The sequence below is a fragment of the Nyctereutes procyonoides genome, unplaced genomic scaffold, assembly GCF_905146905.1.
Source record: "Nyctereutes procyonoides isolate TBG_1078 unplaced genomic scaffold, NYPRO_anot_genome, whole genome shotgun sequence".
NCBI lineage: Eukaryota > Metazoa > Chordata > Mammalia > Carnivora > Canidae > Nyctereutes > Nyctereutes procyonoides.
In genome coordinates, this window is record NW_026575133.1 from 6,158,541 (window position 1) to 6,178,316 (window position 19,776).

A 19,776-nucleotide genomic window follows, 5' to 3' on the forward strand; every position below is an offset into this window, starting at 1 on the left:
AGTGGCCATCTGACCTTGGAGTGGGCCAAAGATGCATGATAATAAAGCCAACCTAGAAGAAAGTGGAACCAAAGATGAAGGGGGCAGATGTCTGATGAGATTGTTTAAACCTTTCAGACCCACTTAAATCAGTAGCTGAGCCAAGGAGTGCTTTTTTAAACCTAATTGGAGTTGGGTTTCTGCCACATGCAACCCTGAGAGTCTTAACTCATCCACATTTGGTCCAGTCTCAGAGCCTCACTTAAGAGATGAGAGGCCTCTCTGAGGGTCCCTGGAGGCCCCTGACCTAAGTGAAGCCTGTCCTGGCCCTTCTGCTTGAACCCTGATCTGGAAATGGCCTGGCTCAAGGATGGTTCTAGAACTGGGCGGGGCCTGTGGGCCAGGAGAAGTGAAGCCAAATATTCCCAGAGAGAAGTGCCCTACCACCAGGAGCATAGAGATCTGACCCAAGCCCTTCAACTCCCTAGTTAGGTTATGGCTCTATCAGTTTTCCTTTCTGTAAAGTGGGGAGATGAGACAGTTTAACAATGACTACTACATTTTCTGAGTACCTTCTGTATGCCAATGTCCTTAAGTGATTTACATACGCCCATTCATCTCTTCCTCACTATTTCTAAAGATATAGGTTGTTACTCTCACTTTGCTTATGAGAAAACAGGCTTATGGGGGCAAGGGGTTACTCCCGGCTAATCATAGGCAGTGTGGGATTTAAACGCAAAGCTGCTGGATGCCAAAGTGGGCTGAACCTCCTTTCTATCTCATCTGCCCAGGGCTTACCTTTCTCCAGGTCTAGGCGAGGGCGGGGCTTGGCCAGACTGCCAGCGTCCAGCGTCCAGGCCTCTCCGGAGCATCCCCTGTCAGCCGCCCCTGCCGCCCTCCCTTGAAGAAGAGGTTCATCAGCGTCTTGGAGCGCTGTAGGGCCCCCTTTTCCCCAGAGGATCCCAACTTCTCCTTCTTCCGCTGCTTCTTCTCCTCTGCAGGCAGGAGGGAGCACCCCGGAGGCTGGAGTGGTGGGTGGAAGGGAAGGCCCAGGGCCAGGGGTGTGAAGAGGGATGGAGAGGAGGGACTGGGGGCAGACGGGCCTGACAGCCTTGTAGGGAGGTGGGGATGGAGATAGGTGGGTTTGCTCCCCCAACTTTCCACCTCTCCCCGCCCAGCTCCAGCTCTGCCAGGACACTCCAAGAGGGCTGGGGCATGTGTGTCTGTGTGCATGTTTGTGTAAGGTGGCAGGGATGGATGAGGTCTGCTTTGGGACCCATAGCTGACAGGAGCTGGGTTGGATTTGAGGGTGGGTTTGGGACCTGGGGCCAGTTTAAAACAGGGCTCAGAGCCGAGTATGAGTGTATTCTGGGGTGGAACTGAGGCTGAGTCAAGTCCTAGAGCAAAGGGAGGTGGGGAGCCCAGGACTGGGCATGAGGCAGGGATTGGACTGGGAGCTTACATACCCCACAAGGTCAGGTGGCTCTGGGACCTTGTGATGGGAGGCCGGGGTCGGCTCAGGGCCAGCAGCAGAGCAGTCTTTGGGGACTCGGAGAGTGCAGAATTGAGGCGGCGGGTGGGCCGGGGTCCGTCGGAGCGGATGGCCGTGTCCCTGAGGATGACGGTGGGCCTCACGCTGCACCAGGTCTCCACGCGGCTCCCCACGTCAGGCTCAGTCTGCATGGCGGTGTCCGCCCTCCCCCAGCCCGGCCCCCGACAACCGGGCTCCTCAGGCCCAAGGCCCACATCCAGGTGGTCGGAGGACAGAGAGCCCGAGCCCTCAACCGAGCTGTAGGGGGCGCTGGAGGCATAGGAGGAGACGCTGGAGCTGCTCTCCGAGGCTGGGGACAGCTGCTGCAGCACCCCGTGGCTCACTGCGGGCAGTGGGGAAGGCAGGGCCATCTCAGGGGCAGGCTGTGGGCTTCAGGGCCCTGCCACGGTTGCGGACAGGCTTGGGCTGGCAAGGGGAAGGGGGGTGTCGGGTGGCAGCCCAGGCTAGTAGTGCAGGCTCTGGGGAACTGGCTGCTGAGCAGTCCTGCCACTGACTTGTTGAGAAACCCAGGGCAAGTCACTTCTTCAGAGCCCAGGGGAGCCTAGAACTCAACCTGCCACTTCTCAGAGGGGAGCCTGGGAATGGCTCTGGGCCGTGTGGAAGTACCAAGCAGGTCTTGCTTCTCCTGCCCAGTTATTCCTCAGAGACTCCAACCCACCCTTAGGCCTCAGCCCTTTCCCTCCAACTCAGGGGCCTGAGCCACTTACATCGGTCCAGCCAACAGTACTCAGAAACCATCTCTTTGTAGGCGGGGTACCGGCCAGTCTCCTGGGAAGAGCGTGGTGGGCACAGGAAGGCATGGGGGAGTAGGTGAGAAGGAGGGTGGGCAAGAAGGAGGGGAGGGTGAGAAGGGGGTGGGTGAGAAGGAAGGTGGGTGAGGAGAGTAGGTGAGAAGGCGGAGTAGGTAAGGAGGGGAGGGTGGAGGATGAGAGGGAGAGTGGGTGAGAAGGGAGAGTGATGGGACAGGAGTAAACTTTTCATCCTCATCTCTTTCCAAGTTCATCATGATAGATACAAAATGGGCCACTTGATTTCTGAACATGCCTCTATACCTCAGGGCCTTGCACTTGCTGTTCCTTATGCCTGGATTCTCTTCCTTCCACTCATCTTCTGGCTAGCTCCTTCTCCCTCTTCAGGTGTCACCTCCCCAGAGAGACCTGCCCTGACCCCCTGACTCAAAAGGCCTTCCGGAATTACCCCTCCTATCTGTCCATTAATTCTTACAGCATTTGTCAGCAGCACACACCTAGTCTGTCTCCCCCCATCCTCTACCGTACCACACTCCTCCGCCCCCCGCCCCAGCAGAGACCTTGTCTGTCTTGTTCACCATTGCAGCTGCAGTACCTGGCATAGTGGCCACCACATAGTACATACTCAAAAATGTTGAATATACGAATGATGAGGGGCCGAGTGGGAGAAATGAGGAGTGTTTGGGAGCACATGAGATGAAGGAAAGAGAAAAACAGAATGTGGGGAGGACTGTGGGAGGGGAAATCAAAGGAGGAGACTTGGGGAGACAGCAGAGGAGGCCCTGAAGGGTGTGCTGGGTGAAGGCTTGGGAAGAGAAGGAGAGCTGAGCAGGGGCCATCACCTCCTCTGCAGCTGGAGTGAGAAGGACCGGATCTCCAGGCAAGTGTGAGACCCGCATGAATAATGAATGCAGGTGCCTCCCTTGAAATCTGATCCCTGGCCTTGGCCCAGCAGTCCTTGCCCCGTGCCCAGGTCCTACCCAAAGCCATAGCTGCCACCACTCACCCCCTTCTGCATTTTCTCCTTTCAAGCCTGGACCCCCACCACTCACAGAAAGGGGTGCTGCCCTAGGTGCCTGGGGAGCAGGACTGGAAGCAGGCCCTCTACTGGCCCGCAGAGTGACTCTGCTTCCCAAGTTACTCTGCCTCTCTGAGCCTCAGTTTCTTCTTCCGTAAAATTGGGATGAGCTCAAGGCCTGCTCTCTCAAATGGCTGTGGAAATTTTATACAAATTATAGGGCAATGGACATTAAGTACTAGAGAGATCTGAGAAGTCTTTCTTATAGTCTGGCGTCTCCCTGACACCCACAGTCCTGCCCACCTTGATAGTCAACATGATGTGCGTTTGGCCCTTCAGCACCTCCACGGCCTGGCTGTGGCTGATGTCGTCGAACCTGACACCGTTGGCCGCCAGGACCTGGTCCCCCACTTTGATGCCATTCTCCTCGGCCAGCCCACCATGATCCACTCTGGGGTCAGACAGGAGGCGATCTGATAGGCCACCTGGCCTGCCCTCCCTTACTCTAGACCAGACTCTTCACTTAGATATGGGGATGCCCCGGCAGAACTCCTTGACCCTCCTCCTGGAGCCCCCCATCCCTCCCCAGACCCTGCCCCTGGCCTTCGGACATGTAGGGGACATGACCTGTCCCCATTGCACGGCCCGCCCCAGCCCTCACTTGGACACATAGATGCCCAGGCCAAACTCCTTGCCCCCGCGGATGTTGAAGCCCAGACAGAAATCATCTGACGTGGTGTATAGGTGGACAATGCGCCGCATGCCATCCTCTGAGCCACTGTCAGATGGCGTCGAGCTGCACTTCTCCACTACCAGCCGCCGATTCACCACGTCCACCCTGGGAAGACGGCAAGGAGCCATTAGTCAGAACCCCCCTATCCACCACCACCCAGCTCCCCTCTCTTCTCAGCATCCTCGACAACTGCCCAGGAAAGGAGAGGTTGCCTTGGGGGACTCTCCAGTCCTGAGACCTTCAGTGGGATGTAGACTTTACAAATTTGGGAAACCACCCAAATCTCCTCTTTTTATGGAGCAGCTCCATTGTGCTGGGACCCATTTTGAATCCCCATGAGAACCCTGAGGGAATGGTGCTTTTACTATCCCTAGGCCCACAGGAGCAGCCACGGTGGGAGCAGCCACTGGTATCTGGGGTAGAGTTGAGAGAAGGGCAAGGGGGAGAGACAGGGCCTTGTCTCATTCCAGTGTGGAGCCTAAGGATCCCCGTGTTTCCAGTGCCCATGGTTGTGGGGGGTGTGGGGCAGGAGAGCAGAAGCCAGACTAGCCAAATCCCATGCGGAGTCCTGTACCCTCAGCCATGGGCTGGATGGGGTAGATAGGGTGGTTGGGGTGGGGCAAGGTCAGGGCTGGGGCCTTCTCACCATGGGCATTCTCACCATGTAGTCTTCTCCTTGGAGAATTTGATGCCCGGCACTCGGCCCATGCGCCTCACCATCATGTGTAGGCGGCTGCTGCCTGTCAGCACTTTCACAGCGCTGCCCATGGTGGTGCTCTCCAGGCTCAGCCCATTCACTTCTGTGATCTTGTCCCCCACGCACAGCCCAGCCCGCTCTGTGCCAAGGGAGGGCGGGCAGCTGGCACTGGCCACTTGGGAGAAGTTCCCCCCAGGATGAAGCTAAGCTTCCCCCACCACGCAAGGCTCCCTGGGGTAAAACTTCTCCCATGAGATTGGGAATCCCCAAGTGAGAGAGTCTCAGTGTTCCTTGTTAGATGAGGGACCTGTCCATTAGCCTGCTCCACCCTGGGAGGGGGCCCCACTTCCCCATTGGAGCAGGCCCTCCAAAGCTGAGGACCCTTTCCTGCCATTGCTGATAACAGGACTCCAGAACCCCATGGAGGTGGGGGCTCATACCATAAGCCAGAACCTCACTCCTGGGGGCCCTGCTCACCTGCACTGCTCCCTTCCTCCACCTTGCTGACGAAGATGCCAAGGCCATGCTCAGAGCCGCCCCGCACACTGAAACCTAGTCTGCCTGCTGGACTCTTCTCCACCCGGACTGCATGGATGATGTCACTTTCATCACTGTTGGCTGTGTGTGGTGGTGGTGGGGGGAGACATAGGCATGACTCCCACGTCCATTCTGTGCACAGAGGACTACTGGGTTTCCCAATTTGGGGGCTGCAAAGGCTAAGCACAGATGCCTAAGGCCCTAAGGCCTAAGGGCAGCCAATTTTTGAGTTCTCTGCTGGTGATTTTGAAAGTATGGGTCAGAGAGCATGAGAACAGGCAGGACAGGACTCCAGACTAGAACATACTGTTCACCTTCCTTATTACATAGAGGAGTGTGTGTGTGTGTGTGTGTGTGTGTGTGTGTGTGTGTGTGTTTCTAATGCTTACTAAGCTTCTCATGCCACAGGCCTGGGATAGGATAAATTCCTAAAAACCTTGCCACTCTGAGGGTCAGATGGATAGAAAAGTTTCAAGATTCCATTTTATGGGGCAGAGTTGAGCAAGTTTGGACCCTTCATCATAAGCAGAAATGAGTAGGCTAGCTCTATCTTCATTCACATAGTTGCAGAGCTATTCTGAGAAAGGCACTAGATGCTTTTGTCTGTGTAATCTGGAGGGCAGATTCAAGCCCACATAGTGGAGTTAGATGGAGCCAACTTAGTAAGGAGAAACTTTGTAAAACCTTTAGCCATCAGACAACGGAATGAGTTTCCCAGGAAAGATAATGAGTTTCCCATCTTTGGAGGCATACAAGCTGGCACTTGATAAATCTGTCTAGGATGTTGTGGAAGGATCTCTGAGGCCCCTTCTATCTCACAGATTCTGAGGGGAACAGGGGCACCTGGATGGCTCAGTGGTTGAGCGGCTGCCTTCAGCTCAGGTTGTGATCCCAGAGTCCTGGGATCGAGTCTCACATCGGGCTCCCTGCAGGGAGCCTGCTTCTTCCTCTGCCTGTGTCTCTGCTTCTCTCTGTGTGTCTCTCATGAATAAATAAAACCTTAAAAACAACGTGTATTCTTGGGGCACCTGAGTGGCTTAGTTGGTTAAGCATCCAACTCTTGATTTTGGCTCAGGTCATGATCTTGGGATCTTGGGATTGAGCCCTGAGTCAGGCTCTGAGCTCAGCAAGGAGTTTGCTTGTCCCTCTCCCTCTGCTCCTCCCCCTGCAGTCTCTCTCTCTCTTTCTCAAATAAATAAATAAAATCATTTTTAAAAATGTGTATTCTTGGGGTAACTGACTGGCTCAGTCATTAGAGCATGTGACTCTTTTTTTCTTTTAAGATTTTATTTATTTATTTGACAGAGAGAGAGCAAGCTCACAAGCAGGCGGAGCAACAGGCAGAGGGAGAGGGAGAAGCAGGCTCCCCACAGAGCAGGGAGCCCAGTGCAGGACTTGATCCCAGGACACTGGGATGATGTAGAGCACGTGACTCTTGATATCACGGTTGTGAGTTTGAGCCCCATACTGCATATAGAGATTACTTAAAATCTTTTAAAAAGTATATAAAAATGTGTAATCTTGGGCTTTGCTGCAGACACACTGAATAAGAAGCTCTGGGTGTGGGACCCAGCAACTTGTCTTTTCACAAGCTGCCCAGGCAATTCTGATATATTCCAAAGTTTGCAAACCACTGCTCTATCGTACCATCCAAACTAGTACTTCCGAGATTCTTACCATCCTTTCTCATTATTTATTGTCTAGAGTGTAACTTACACTAGAGTGTAAACTGTCGTGGTAAGGATTTTGTAATCCTTTTTCTGCTAGTGTATCTCCAGGATGTTGCACAGCACTTGATATCTGCCAAGGATTTTTTGAATAAGTAAAAGAATAAATGGATGAATGAGAGTGAGGAGAAAGGGCTGGTTTGGATTAAAGAATGTGTTTTCTCTGGGATCAGTTGAGTTTGAGGAGCTGACAGGAACTCATGGGGGTGATGTGGGTAGCAGTTTCTCCCTTCCCACTGTTGTCTCCCTTATCAGTAGCTTCAGGCCTCTGGAATGGTCTAAATAGTAACAAAAGGGAGAGGTTCCAGGATGCAATGAGTGGGGAGATGTTTATGCTCAGGCAGAGGGTAAGATTCTGAGCTCAGAGGCTCCCAGCCCAGACAGGATAGGGGCTGGCTGGTTAAAGCCATGACCTTAGTCCTCCCATTGCTAGGAGATGCTGCTCTCCTGGCTGCACTAGGGCTCTAGGGTGAGGGAGGGGGTGAGAGCAATCCTGGAACTTCTGCAAGAGGATCTTTAGAGGGAGAGTGTACAGAGCTGTTACATCATAGCTGGAGCATGGTGTATGTGGGTGTGTGAGGAGGAGTATATGTTCTTTTAATATAATGAGACTTAAAAGGGCCATGCCCCAGTGCCTTCCCTGTCCCCTACCATGTCTCCTCGCTCCTCTGAGGACTTCTGCTCCATGACCTGAATGACAGTGGTGACTCTCAGCAGTACCCTGCTGCTCACCTAGGGGTGAGGCCCAGCATGATAGATGATGGGAGTGAGCATGCTGGGCCACTGGTGCAGGAAAGCCTGCTCCCTGAGCAACATGTTCCACCCCTGCCCCAATGGCTGGGGTAGGGGAACAGAGATGCCCAGCTGGGTCACAGGGGAGAAGAGGGTCTGAAAAGTCCACCCTGGGAGCCAGCCAGGGAAGTTTTGCTGGCTGAGAAACAGAAGGGGAGCTGGAAATACATATGGTGTCTGGTCCACAGAAAGCCCAGCCCCAGGGGACACCCCATCACCCCCCCCCCTCTGGTGCTCAAGGTCCTTCCTTGCTCACTGGATCTTTGTCGCCTCGCATCTGTCACTGCAGCCAGGCTGTCTCCTAATTGCACCCCCACCCCCACCCTGTGCTCTTATTTTCCAGTTCCAACCTTGCCTGGGATACCTTCACTGCAGCACCAGCCTTTCTCATTGCTCTGTCTCTAAGCTCTGCTACACTGTAAATTTCTGGAAGGTGAAGATTGATTCTCATTTTTCTCCAGATTCCCTGCAGGACCTAACCAGCGTTGATACAGGACAGTTGCGCAATGTAACAGCATTGAGCAACTGCATAGGATGGGGTAGCCCTCTGCTTCAGGGCCCAGATCTGGGGCTCCCTTCCTGACCCTCAGCCCTCCTCTCCTCCCTCTTCTTTGAATTTTTTTTAAAATTTATTTATGATAGTCACACACACACAGAGAGAGGCAGAGACACAGGCAGAGGGAGAAGCAGGCTCCATGCACCAAGAGCCCGACGTGGGATTCGATCCTGGGTCTCCAGGATCACGACCCGGGCCAAAGGCAGGCGCCAAAACGCTGCGCCACCCAGGGATCCCTCCTCCCTCCTCTTTGGAACATTTGCTACTCCTTTCCTTTCTTCAGCATATGAAACCTTCTTTAAAAAATTATTTACTTGGGATCCCTGGGTGGTGCAGCGGTTTGGTGCCTGCCTTTGGCCCAGGGCACGATCCTGGAGACCTGGGATCGAGTCTCACGTCGGTCTCCTGGTGCATGGAGCCTGCTTCTCCCTCTGCCTGTGTCTCTGCGCCCCCCCCTCTCTCTGTGACTATCATAAAAAAAATTATTTACTTATTTTAAGTAATCTCTACACCCGTGGGGCTTGAACTCATGTCCTGAGATCAGGAGTCACGTGCTCGGGATCCCTGGGTGGCGCAGCGGTTTAGCGCCTGCCTTTGGCCCAGGGCGCGATCCTGGAGACCCAGGATTGAATCCCACGTTGGGCTCCAGGTGCATGGAGCCTGCTTCTCCATCTGCCTGTGTCTCTGCCTCTCTCTCTCTCTCTGTCTCTCTGTGACTATCGTAAATAAATAAAAATTAAAAAAATTAAAAAATTAAAAAAAAAAGGAGTCACGTGCTCTTGGGACTGAGCCATCCAGGTGCCCCTGAGACTGAAATTCTGTCTCCCAGCTGGGCACTGACTCCTCACAGCCCAACACAGAGCTGGTCACACAACTGGCTGGTTGATGGAGGATATCTTTCTCCATCCTGTACCCGTGTCCCAGGGCATACACAAAGGGGTTGGAAAAAGGTAGAGTCCACAGGATGGAGCAGCCAATTCGATACCTTCCCTTGCTCACTTGGGGGCTAGCATATCACGTGCACCGGTCCCAGCCTCCAGGCTCCTCTTTCCCACTTCTGACCTCTCTACAATCCTGTAGCCCTAAGCATTGCCCTGAACACGAGGAAAGGAATGATGAGGATGTGTGTATGGCTTTCCACCCCCACAGCCCTAAGGTTCCCATCTCTCCAGTTCCTCCCCCCATAGTGGCTCTGCCGCCTCCTCCTGAGCGCCTCTGCCCCATTCCCCCCACCCTTATCGCCGGTCTCAGCTGGGCCCCGCCCCCACCTTCGATGGGGGAGTTGATGAGGATGACGCGGCCCATGGGCGAGGAGGCTCGGATTCCGCGGGGGGGCCCATTCAGCAGTCGCTGCTGCTTCTTCAGCAGGTATCGCGTTGCGGAGCCCGAGTCGCTGCCCAGGTGGCCGCGGGAGGAGAGGGAGCTCAGAGAGCCTGAGCTGAGGTCTCCAAGGCCCAGTGGGTCGAAGCCCACTGCAAAACCCTGCGCCATCGCGGCTAGTCTGGGGAGGTGCCCTACAAGTCCAGAAGGAAACTGCTAGTCCTCCAGAAAAGGACCCCGCACGCTCTGGGCTCCATGAGCCTTCTGTGTGGGACTGGGGTCTCAGTGACTGGGGGCCCCCCACCTCTGTTGCTTCTCAGGAGTGTGTTCCAGGCCTATGGATGGAGAACAGGGATTGGGACAAGGGTGTAAATGCTGCCCTCGCTGCCCCCCCCCCTAGAACTTCTACTCCTGCCCTGATTTGAACATCCTGCCCTTCCAGGCCTTAGGCACCTCACCTCTCCCACCCTTGGCCCGGTCCAGGCACCATCGTCGGCTGTCGGAGCCATTTATATAAGGCCAGTGAGAGCCTCGCATTCATCCCTCATTCCGGCTCTCAGCTGAGTCATCTACCCCAGTGCCCAGTCATGGGTAGAGTGGAGATGGATTCTTGGGGGCCCTAGGGCTTCAAATGGTGTGAAAGAAATTGGGGCCAGAGTAACTTAACTGCACACCTCTCTTTGTGTATATGTGGGTAGGGGGCTCGGGTCTCCAGGGCAGGGCTTCAGGACCTGGGACAGGTGCAGCCAAGGGTCCCAGAGATTCCCTGAACGCCAGAGATACGCTGGTCCCAGGCTGCCGTCCCCTTCATTCCCCCTCCTCTCCCGTTTAAAGAGGCTCCCCGAACCTCTCCCAGGCTTTGGTGGAGGACCTGCTGCCTAGAGTCCCACAACAGCGTGCACAAAACCCGGAGCCAAGTCCCCCAGAGCAGCTCTGGGACTCAGAACGCAGCATCCCACCCTCGGGTCGGTCCTCTCGGCCCCCAATTCTCGAACTTGGCCCCCTCACCTTCTTGCTTGTGCAGCAGCCGCCGGCTTCGGCTTCCCTCGTCCGCTGGCGCGAACCCTTGCAGCAGCTGGGGGCATCTCGCCCACGCTCCGCCCAGCCCGCTGGAATAGGGCTGGCCTGCGTAGCCGCGGGCTCCCATTGGCTGCGAGGGCCGCCAGTCACTGCCTCCGCCCCTCCTTTGGGCGCGCAGCCAGCCGTTTGTCACCTGGGCTGAGGCCGCTGGGTTCTGCCCGCTGCAGTTCGAGTTCGGATGCCCCACCCCGCCCCACGAATTTAGGGTTTGGGTCACGCCTCGTTCCCTCCCGCTACCGGTTCAGCGTTGGGGAACCCAGAACCGCGTCTTCTCCAGGCCAAGCCAGACACTAGGGCTCTTGGAATTGCCACCCCTCCGTGTCACCCCTGAGGCCTCAATGAGGGAATGTCACCTGGGCAGAGGAGGCGTAAGCATTCAGTGGGCAGGAGCGTGGGCTGGCTCCTGGATGTGCAGCAGCGAGCTCTGTAAGGTGACTGGGTGAGTTGTGAAGCGTGTGTGTGTGTGTGTGTGTGTGTGTGTGTGTGTTGCCTTCTTTCACATGCATCCTCCTTCTGTGTCACAAAGTGTCTCTCTGGCCACGCACCCAGTTCTGGAAAGGGCACAGGGTGGAGCAGCTGGCTCCAGGACACTAGGGGAGGAAGAACTTTCTGATCCACTTACTTGATGCAGACACATCCCAGGGTAGGGACTAGGGCTGAGATCCGTGGTGCGGATGTAGTGATTGGGAGCAGTGGAGCTAGGGTAAGGAGGGGGCTGGAGGAGGAAAAGGTGAGAACATAGAGGACGCACAGGCCGGAGCGAGACCATAAAGGGCTGTGAATGCCGAAGTGCTGCGACAAGAGCTTGTGGGAACTGGGGTAGGAGCCCAGGGGGGCAAGTAGGCGGCGGCCACTGCCAAGGCAGCCATCTAGTAAACTAGCTGGGCGGTAATCCGAGTCCCTCCGGGCGCCCCATCCGAGGATGGCCCCTCCAAGCCACCAGCCTTCGCCCCGCGCGCTGCGAGCCTTCGTCCCGGGCACCTCGGCCGGTTGCTGCCGAGGCAGGCTGCGCCCCCGAGGCCAGCTAGGGTACTACAAGCAAAGGGGGCGGCACCCGCCCTTCCTCCCCTCCTCTCTCCCGCTGGGAACTGGCCAGAACTGATTCCCGGAGCCCCCATTGGCTCTGGGAGGCGGTGGAGGGCCAGGTCCCTGGAGCCCCGGCTGGGGGCGTCTCCCCAAGTGGCACCCACCGCCCCCAGGCTCTGCCAATCCCTGGGCACGCCCGGCGGACGCGCGGGAGGGGGAGCCCCCGCCCCTCCCGCCGGTCAGCGTCACGCGTGACGTTACGCGTGATGGGTGGGAGGGCAGGAGCAGGGGCGACGCGCCTAGAGGAAGGCGGGTCTCGGAGCTGCAGAAGCCAGACGCCCAGGAGCTCGGGAAAGCGTGAGTGCTGGCTGCCTGGGGTGGGGTTCGGCGGTCAGGGGAGTAGGGGACTGAGGACTGGGAGCGAGGGAAGCCTGCCTTGAAGTGTGCTCTCCGTCCTATCCGGATTCAGTATCCGGTTCTGGGGAGGTTTTTGGGGCCCGAGGGGAGGTTGGTTGGGGGGAGGAATGTTAGGGTGAGGCCTCATGTGGTTACACATTCAAGTGCCTACAGTTGATGGATATGGGTTGTGTGTGTATGTGTGAGTGTGCAAGTAACGGTCTTTGTGGGCTAGTGTATGCAGGGCGTGTCCACTGTATGTCTGTGTAGGGCATGTGTGTATCTTTGTGTGTGGGTATGTTAGTGTGAGTGTGTCAGAGAGGGGAGGGCGTGCCTTCCAGTGAGGGAGGAAGTGTGGTTGGAGAGGATTAGTCATATTGTAGGATTTTGCCTAACACAGCCAGATGGCTGCTTCAGGCTTTCCTCTCTGTACTAGGTGGAGAGGGCACTTACTGAATCTCCCTTTCTGGACGTAGGTGGCTCAGGGAGATTTGGGAGTCTGTGGCAGCCCTGTCCAGCTGGGGAACAAGGAGGGCCTTGGGCCATTCAGTGTGGGTTGAGGAAAATGCCCCCGGAGAGGTGACTTGTGCATGTCCATGAGCACGCATGCCTGGCTGGCAGCAGGTTCACTTATTTGAGATCTGGAATAGATAAGCCCTGGAGTGGCCAGTGAGCCCTTGGTTTCCTCCAATCAGGGGCTGGGGCGTGGGATGGCTTATGCCATCCTCCCAAACAGCCTTGGGGGTTTGCATCTAGGTCTCAAGGCAGCTGGGGCCTGAAGCTCACATGAACTTGGATATATATAATGCTTAGAACATGCATTTTTGTGCATATAGGGCGCAAGAGAAGCTGCACAGGATTAGTGGCTTCTCTTGCATCAACCATACACATGTAAATCCTCACTGATGAAAATCTGTACCAGGCCAGAGTGCAAAAGAGATCTATTTTTCCATTTGTTTTCTCCTACCCCTCCTCCCCTCTGAGCCAGGATATTGCCTGGAAAACAGCTCCTCCCTCTAACCCTTGCTTACCTATCTGGAGTCACCTTGAGCTCTAGTAGGGATTGGTGATAGGCCCAGGGACCAGGGCAGGGCCGCCAAAGTTTCCCACAAGCAGAGCTCTTGAACTGCCTTGGAGTCCTCCGACTCTGGTCTTTGCCCTGCAGAAAATGGGTGAGTTGCCCTTAGATATCAATATCCAGGAACCTCGCTGGGACCAAAGCACTTTCCTGGGCAGAGCCCGGCACTTCTTCACTGTTACTGACCCCCGAAATCTGCTGCTGTCTGGAGCACAGCTGGAAGCTTCACGGAACATCGTGCAGAACTACAGGTAGACCGCTACCCCATCTGACCCTGTACCCCAGGGTCTCATTCCCTGCCATTAATACATTACATTTTGCATCTCTTTCCCCAAGCTTGAGAGTGACCCTGCCCCATTCCTCAACCCCCTTATTCCCTGGCACTGTGTTGGAATCACAGACAACAATGGCACAGAGCTTTAACCCAGAGAATTTTAGGGTGTTTGGGTTGAGGAGGTGGCATTGATCTTTGTGGGTAGGGGGCTACTATATGTTTCACAAACCCTCTGGAGGGACCTGTCCCACTGCTAAGTCACCCTCTGCAAGGACAGAGGGTCTCAAAGTTGAGTCTCCAGGAGGAAAATCCCCTGTGATGCCCCTAGTCATTTCAACCCATTGGGAACCAAGATTTAGGCAGAAAGAGAAGGCCACCCTTCTTTGTGTGGCTAGAAGGAAAATAGAAATAGGAGCCCACCTACCCTTCTGGGATGATGTGGTTCTCCCCCAGAGACCAGAATAAAGGAGAATAAAGGAGCTCCTTTATTCTGAGATTGGGGGCCAGAGTTCCTGGTCCTCTGCCCAGACTTCCCCTGAGCTGACTGGTCAGGGCTTTCAGGGGCAGATCTGCTGCCGAGAATTACCTGTCTCTTCCTTGCCATTCTCTACAGGGCTGGTGTGGTGACACCCGGGCTCACTGAGGACCAGCTGTGGAGGGCCAAGTATGTGTACGACTCTGCCTTCCATCCCGACACAGGGGAGAAGGTGGTCCTGATTGGCCGTATGTCAGCGCAGGTGCCCATGAACATGACCATCACTGGCTGCATGCTCACCTTCTACAGGCAGGTCCCGTCCCATGTGTCCCCTCCCATGAGTCCCTGAAGGGTTCCTGAGCACTCTATCCAACCAGAGTGTAGCTTGATGACTCAATGAGGCCAGCTGGGCAGAAAATAGTGGGTGGGTGGGAGCTTGTGTTCGAATCCCCTACATTCCTCAGAACTCAGCCCAGGGGTTCCTCCCACCCCAGAGACAGTGTATGTAGTTGCATAAGTGGGGAGGGTCATGTAGGGGTCACCAGAGCAAGTTCTTGGGTCACCAGTTGGGTCCCTCCTGAAGGCTTGGGAATAACCTTTTGGGATTTCATTATCAGGTTTGAGGACCAGGGGTACTGTAGGGGGTGGAAGTAAATGTCTTTGTTCTCTCAGGAAGACCCCGACAGTGGTGTTCTGGCAGTGGGTGAATCAGTCCTTCAACGCTGTTGTTAACTACTCCAACCGCAGTGGCGATGCTCCCATTACTGTGGGGTGAGAGCTTGTCCCCGGGGACTTCTCCAGGGGCCCACCACTGCTCCCTCTTGTTTGCTCCTGTTCCCAGAGTGCTTGTTCAGCTAATGACCCAAGCCCTCCTTGCAGCCTGTCCCTCTTCCCCAGTTTCCTGGCCTGAGGGCACAGGCATCCTCCAATGTTTGCTATGGGGTGGAGGTGGGGCCCCTCCTCCTGAAGGGGAGGGATCAGAGCTTCCAGACAAGTCTACCCTGTAGCAGGGGAGGAATTTCTCTGCCTTCTATGCCTCATGTGTTGAGGGTTTGGCACATCCTGAAGGAAAGAACCACATGCTGGACTGTTCACCTCCTACATTGTGTCTTGACTTCCACCCACAGGCAGCTGGGAACAGCTTATGTGAGTGCCACCACTGGTGCGGTGGCCACAGCCCTGGGACTCAAATCCCTCACCAAGGTAAATGCCCCCCATTTACCCTTTATTTGTTTCCCTTTTCTCCATCACTTGTCTATACCAACCTATAGGCTCCCCACATCTCTCCCCCCAGAGCTCCTTACTACTCCATGGCCCTTAGGGCTTCTAAGTGACATCTTGCTTCCCCCAGCACCTGCCCCCCCTGGTTGGCAGATTTGTGCCCTTTGCAGCGGTGGCAGCTGCCAACTGCATCAACATCCCCCTGATGAGGCAGAGGTGAGTGGCTCCAGCTCCTGGCATGCATGCCCGGTGTGCAGGTAGGCACGTTCTTCCACCATGCAGAGTAGCCCAGTCCTTCTCCTTCCCCAAACAGAAGTTTCTGGGCATGGTCTCAGTCTAACTCTGGGGTCCTGGGGTAGGAGAAATAGCCTTTGAATCTATGACATCTGAGGGGACCCCAGGGAATAGCTGCCTGTGAGGTCATTACAGGTAGGATTTGGGGCCTGTGATCTGACTCCCAGGCCTTCCTTTTCAGGGAACTGCAGGTGGGCATCCCAGTGACTGATGAGGAAAGTCAGAGACTTGGCCACTCGGTGGCTGCAGCCAAGCAGGGAATCTTCCAGGTGGTGATATCAAGAATCTGCATGGCCATTCCTGCCATGGGTGAGGCAGAGGTGCCTACGTGGGGCATGGGAGGCTCTAAGAGAATGGGGGGCCCTCTCTTAGAGGGGCTTTGAGCACTCTGGAGGCTGTGACTCTGGGGGGAGTGGTTAGAGCGGTGAAGGGGATCCACCCCTCCTTAGGATCCTAACTTTCACTTACTCCCTCCTTTTCTGCTTTGCTCTCCCCACAGCCATTCCCCCCGTGATCATGGACACTCTGGAGAAGAAAGACTTCCTAAAGGTAGGTCACTCTCACCTTTCCCATCTTGGAAGTGGTGGTGGCTGGAAGCAGAGGTGACCAGTCCCCAAGCCTGTTTCCACCTTGGCCTGAGTCTGAGATGTGCCTCTTGACTGCCCCACCCCTATGCTGCCCCCTCCTTCATTCATTCAGCAAGAAGGAATTGGGCTGGGGTGAAGGAACACTAAGGGAGCAGGAGAAGAAGATAAGGGAAGGAAGGACATGGTTTCCGTCCTGAAGAGAACTGGTGTCACTTCAGAACCTCTGACACACACAGGGATGGACTACACCACAGTCACACTTGACATCATATTTATGCCATCACCTGCTACCAACAGTGAAACACACAGGCTCACACGTGCACAAACAGAGCAGAGATGCAAAGCACAGGGATACAAGCTCATTCACTGAATCATTTATTATTCACAAGTATATATTGAGCACCAGCTGTGCCCATTGGAGGAACAGAGGGGTGGTTCCTGTGGCTGGAGTGAATGGAGAAGGGTGTGTGAAGAACAGGAAAGGGGACCGGTTCATGCATGCCACTGGGCACGGGAGGAAGTGAGTGGAGGATTAGAGGAGGCTTCCTGAAGAAAGCAGCTTCCAAAGGAAGTGGGGAACCAATTCTCAGAGGGGAGACTGGGTGATGGAACACTAGGGAGGCTGTCAGCAAGCAGGCCCTGGCTGTAGTGGAGGGTGGTGATCTGGAAATTCCATCCCTGTTATGGACTTGGGACAAAGAAAAGGGCCACATATCAGAGGCTCCAAGGCACGATTGGTGGGGTAGAGCTGCAATGGGGGAATGGGGTGGGGCCGGGGAGGAGGGGACACAAAGCCATTCCACTGTCTCTCCCCACAGCGTCGCCCTTGGCTGGGGGCACCCCTGCAGGTGGGACTGGTGGGCTTCTGGTAAGTGTGCAGAGACTCAGCTATGGTGTGTAAGAGCACCCTTTCCATGGTGGATGTGATAGGTAGTTATTGATTTCAAGATGTTTATGTACATCATTCATTCATACATTTGGCTGGTAGAGGTCTTGGACACTTGTAGGGCATGCTGTGTGTGTTAGGGGGTGATCTCCATCCTTGAAGGTCAAGAGTCTAATTGAAGAGATTCTAGCTTTTTTTTTTTAAGATTTTATTTATTTATTCATGAGAGACACACACAGAGAGAAAGAGAGGCAGGGGGAGAAGCAGGCTCCATGCAGGGAGCCCAATGCAGGACTCCATCCTGGGTCTCCAGGATCAGGCCCTGGGCTGAAGGCAGCGCTAAACTGCTGAGCCACCCAGGCTGCCCAAGATTCTAGTCTTCATCTGAGAGGAAAGCATGGGAATGTACCTTTTGGTCCCATCCAGGAGTTTCATACACATTTAATTGCTGATTCTGGCACTCACTGGCTGTGGAGCTCTGGGTCACTGCTCCGGAGGCTCTTTCCTCAGCCAGAACCTAATGTCAGCACTGGCTTTAATCAATCTCTACCTCTTGGAGCTATCTCTGGAGATGGGATAGGGTGCAGGGCGGGAACAACCTTAGGTCAAAACTTCACAAAACTTTCCAATGCTCTTCTCCCCAGCCTGGTATTTGCCACCCCCTTGTGCTGTGCCCTGTTCCCCCAGAGAAGGTAAGTGCCACCCCTGGGCTTGGCTGGGCCCTCTGGATTGGTCACCACATCTCTGGAAACAGCCAACCTTGGGGTCTTTCAGTGTGTTCCAGGGGGAGGCCTGGCAGGCACTAAACTTATTCTGGGGGTGAGGATATGACAGTGAGCTGGACCTTCTGGCAGTCGAAGGAGATTATTCAGCCTGGGAGGAGGGAGGGTGATGACCGTTTAGCATGATGAGGTGGGGCTCACAGGATACTTAGCCCACCTGTGCTGTTCTGTTGCAGCTCCTTACATGTGAGCAGGCTGGAGCCAGAGCTGAGAGCTCAGATCCGTGAGCAAAACCCTGACATCGAAGTGGTTTACTACAACAAGGGGCTTTGAGGGAGGATCAGCCCCTGGCCCCCTCCCTCACCTCCTTGGGCTGCTGCTTTAGCAGAGCCTTACCCTCCTGGCCACTTTCCCATCTGCCTGGTACTGGTTGGGGGCTTTGGTGGGGAAGCAGCCATTGAGACCAGCAATCCATTAGGCTGAGAGAGGTGCCCCAATTAAGCCTTTTTCTGTCCTCTCTGGTTTCTAAGAGCAGGGCCACATAATCCTTTTCTCCTATGCTTCTATGTCTACGTGTATACATATACGAGACATGCGCACGTGCATGTGTGTATCTTTGTACATGCCGTCCTGGAAGCTAGGAACAGACACACTGTCCTCAGATATTTTGATATCTGGCCTCTCCCCTCGGCATTGTGCCACCTGTCAGTCAGCCAGGCTACACGACTTTCCTGCCTCAACAGTTCTACTGGCCAAGTCATTTCTAGTGGCACCTCTCCCCTTCTGGACACAGGAGGAGCCCCAGGATCACAGCACAGAGACTGAGGGACACTAGCAGGCCCAACTGGGCTGAATCCTTCAGATTTCTGGTTCCTGGCTCCCAAAGCTGATCCAGGAACTGAGGTGGCAGAGGAAGATGTACCAGGATAAGGGAAGCAGGGGTTTTATGCATCCTCTACACCCTGAAGTAGATCATTTCCTCTTCTCTCCTCTATCAGAACAAAGGAGTGTCAGTATCCTGTACCACTCTTGCCATCTTCCCATCTCACTCCCACTGCAGTGTGGGCATCTTTGGGTACAATCTTAGGAGTTCTTGGTCTGCTCTGACATCATGACCTCAAATCTACACATACAGTCCCAACTCCTCTCCCAAACCAAAAAGCCATGAAGGCAGAGCAAACATTCCCCTTTAAGAGCTCCCACTGCACCCTCTCACAGAGGGACACAGCTATGGGAATGGTGCTTAACCTCAACAGGTATCTGAGTGGATGTAACTAGGACACCCTCAAGGGCAAGTAGGTCCTGAGTGTACAATCTTAAGACAGGAAATTTTGTCTTCTATTGACTCTTGTCAGACATTCAGCAGAACCCTGACCTTAGCTTCTCTTTTTTGAGGCTTAGCCCTGCTCCTACCCCTACTCCCACTCCCACCTCCCAAGAGGAAGAAGAGCCTGGGCATCCATAGGTGGTCTAAATGGGAGATAGGCATGGGAATGGGAGTGTAGAGTGTAGAGGTACACTCATAGAATACAGGGCTGGACCTTGACTTCAACTCCTATGAGCTCTGGCTGAAGCAATGGGTGGGACAGATGAAGGCCCCAGTGGGATCCCCCAAGAGTACTTTCCTGCTCCTTCAACTATCTGCCATAAGTGACTAAAACTATGATGCCATTGCTACTCAATAAACTGAAAACCTGTCTACTTCTTGATCTTCACTTGATTCCGTGTCCTAAGTGTCCAGGAAGAGCCGGCCTCCTCCGGAAGCCGCCTTTTTCTTCCCTTCCCACAGAATGTGGGTCTTGGTCTCTTCCCTCCTCTTCTGTAGGGCACCTCAGCCCCCAGCAGAGGGCGCTGTGAGATTAGAAAATCAGTCCTCCAGCAGCACCCTGAGTACTACTAACCTACAGGGCATGTAGATGCCTTCTCTTCCCTTTGCAGACAGAGTCCTGGCCAGGAGGTTTGATCACATACCTACATACTAACCCAGGTTCTGGGCATCTGTGTTCCCTTCAGGCATTTGGCATGGGTTGGTAGCTTCTGGTTCCCAGGGCAGCCTCTGGAGAGAGGAAGGCTAGAG

At 54.8% G+C, this 19,776-nt stretch overlaps 2 protein-coding genes across 5 annotated transcripts in view; one reads left to right on the plus strand and one right to left on the minus strand.

The window, feature by feature from the left end:
- The window catches only part of PDZD7 (PDZ domain containing 7), a 19,258-nt gene extending 8,484 nt beyond the window's left edge, over positions 1-10,774 (minus strand). The window contains 11 exon segments of the mRNA XM_055345722.1: positions 778-846; positions 849-974; positions 1,446-1,853; positions 2,239-2,299; positions 3,602-3,749; positions 3,960-4,136; positions 4,693-4,867; positions 5,206-5,346; positions 9,609-9,854; positions 9,965-9,995; positions 10,669-10,774. Coding sequence (XP_055201697.1) covers positions 778-846; positions 849-974; positions 1,446-1,853; positions 2,239-2,299; positions 3,602-3,749; positions 3,960-4,136; positions 4,693-4,867; positions 5,206-5,346; positions 9,609-9,831 — 1,528 coding nt within the window. The 5' untranslated portion in view covers positions 9,832-9,854; positions 9,965-9,995; positions 10,669-10,774.
- A 150-nt stretch (positions 10,775-10,924) lies between these two features.
- Positions 10,925-19,400, plus strand: SFXN3 (sideroflexin 3). Of its 4 annotated transcripts, none has more exons than XM_055345730.1 (11): positions 10,930-11,108; positions 13,328-13,491; positions 14,128-14,302; positions 14,666-14,760; positions 15,117-15,192; positions 15,341-15,426; positions 15,686-15,813; positions 16,004-16,053; positions 16,910-16,959; positions 17,622-17,669; positions 17,936-19,400. In XM_055345730.1, exons 1-11 carry the CDS (start codon positions 11,079-11,081, stop codon positions 18,030-18,032), a joined length of 999 nt encoding a protein of 332 aa, XP_055201705.1. In that variant the 5' UTR covers positions 10,930-11,078; the 3' UTR covers positions 18,033-19,400. The 4 variants fall into 4 exon arrangements, 3 of the variants coding, with proteins under 3 accessions (XP_055201705.1, XP_055201707.1, XP_055201706.1); XM_055345732.1 differs by lacking the exon at positions 10,930-11,108 and adding an exon at positions 11,162-11,179; XM_055345731.1 differs by lacking the exon at positions 10,930-11,108 and adding an exon at positions 12,027-12,123.
- The last annotated feature ends 376 nt before the right edge of the window (positions 19,401-19,776 follow it).

What these genes read in the sequence shown, in the direction of transcription:
- SFXN3 (XM_055345730.1), top strand. Translation starts at nt 11,079, where the DNA reads ATGAGGGAATGTCACCTGGGCAGAGGAGGC. An exon ending in AACATCGTGCAGAACTACAG is followed by an intron (nt 13,492 to 14,127) that starts GTAGACCGCTAC and finishes CATTCTCTACAG; the next exon opens with GGCTGGTGTGGTGACACCCG. An exon ending in AGAAGAAAGACTTCCTAAAG is followed by an intron (nt 16,054 to 16,909) that starts GTAGGTCACTCT and finishes CTCTCCCCACAG; the next exon opens with CGTCGCCCTTGGCTGGGGGC.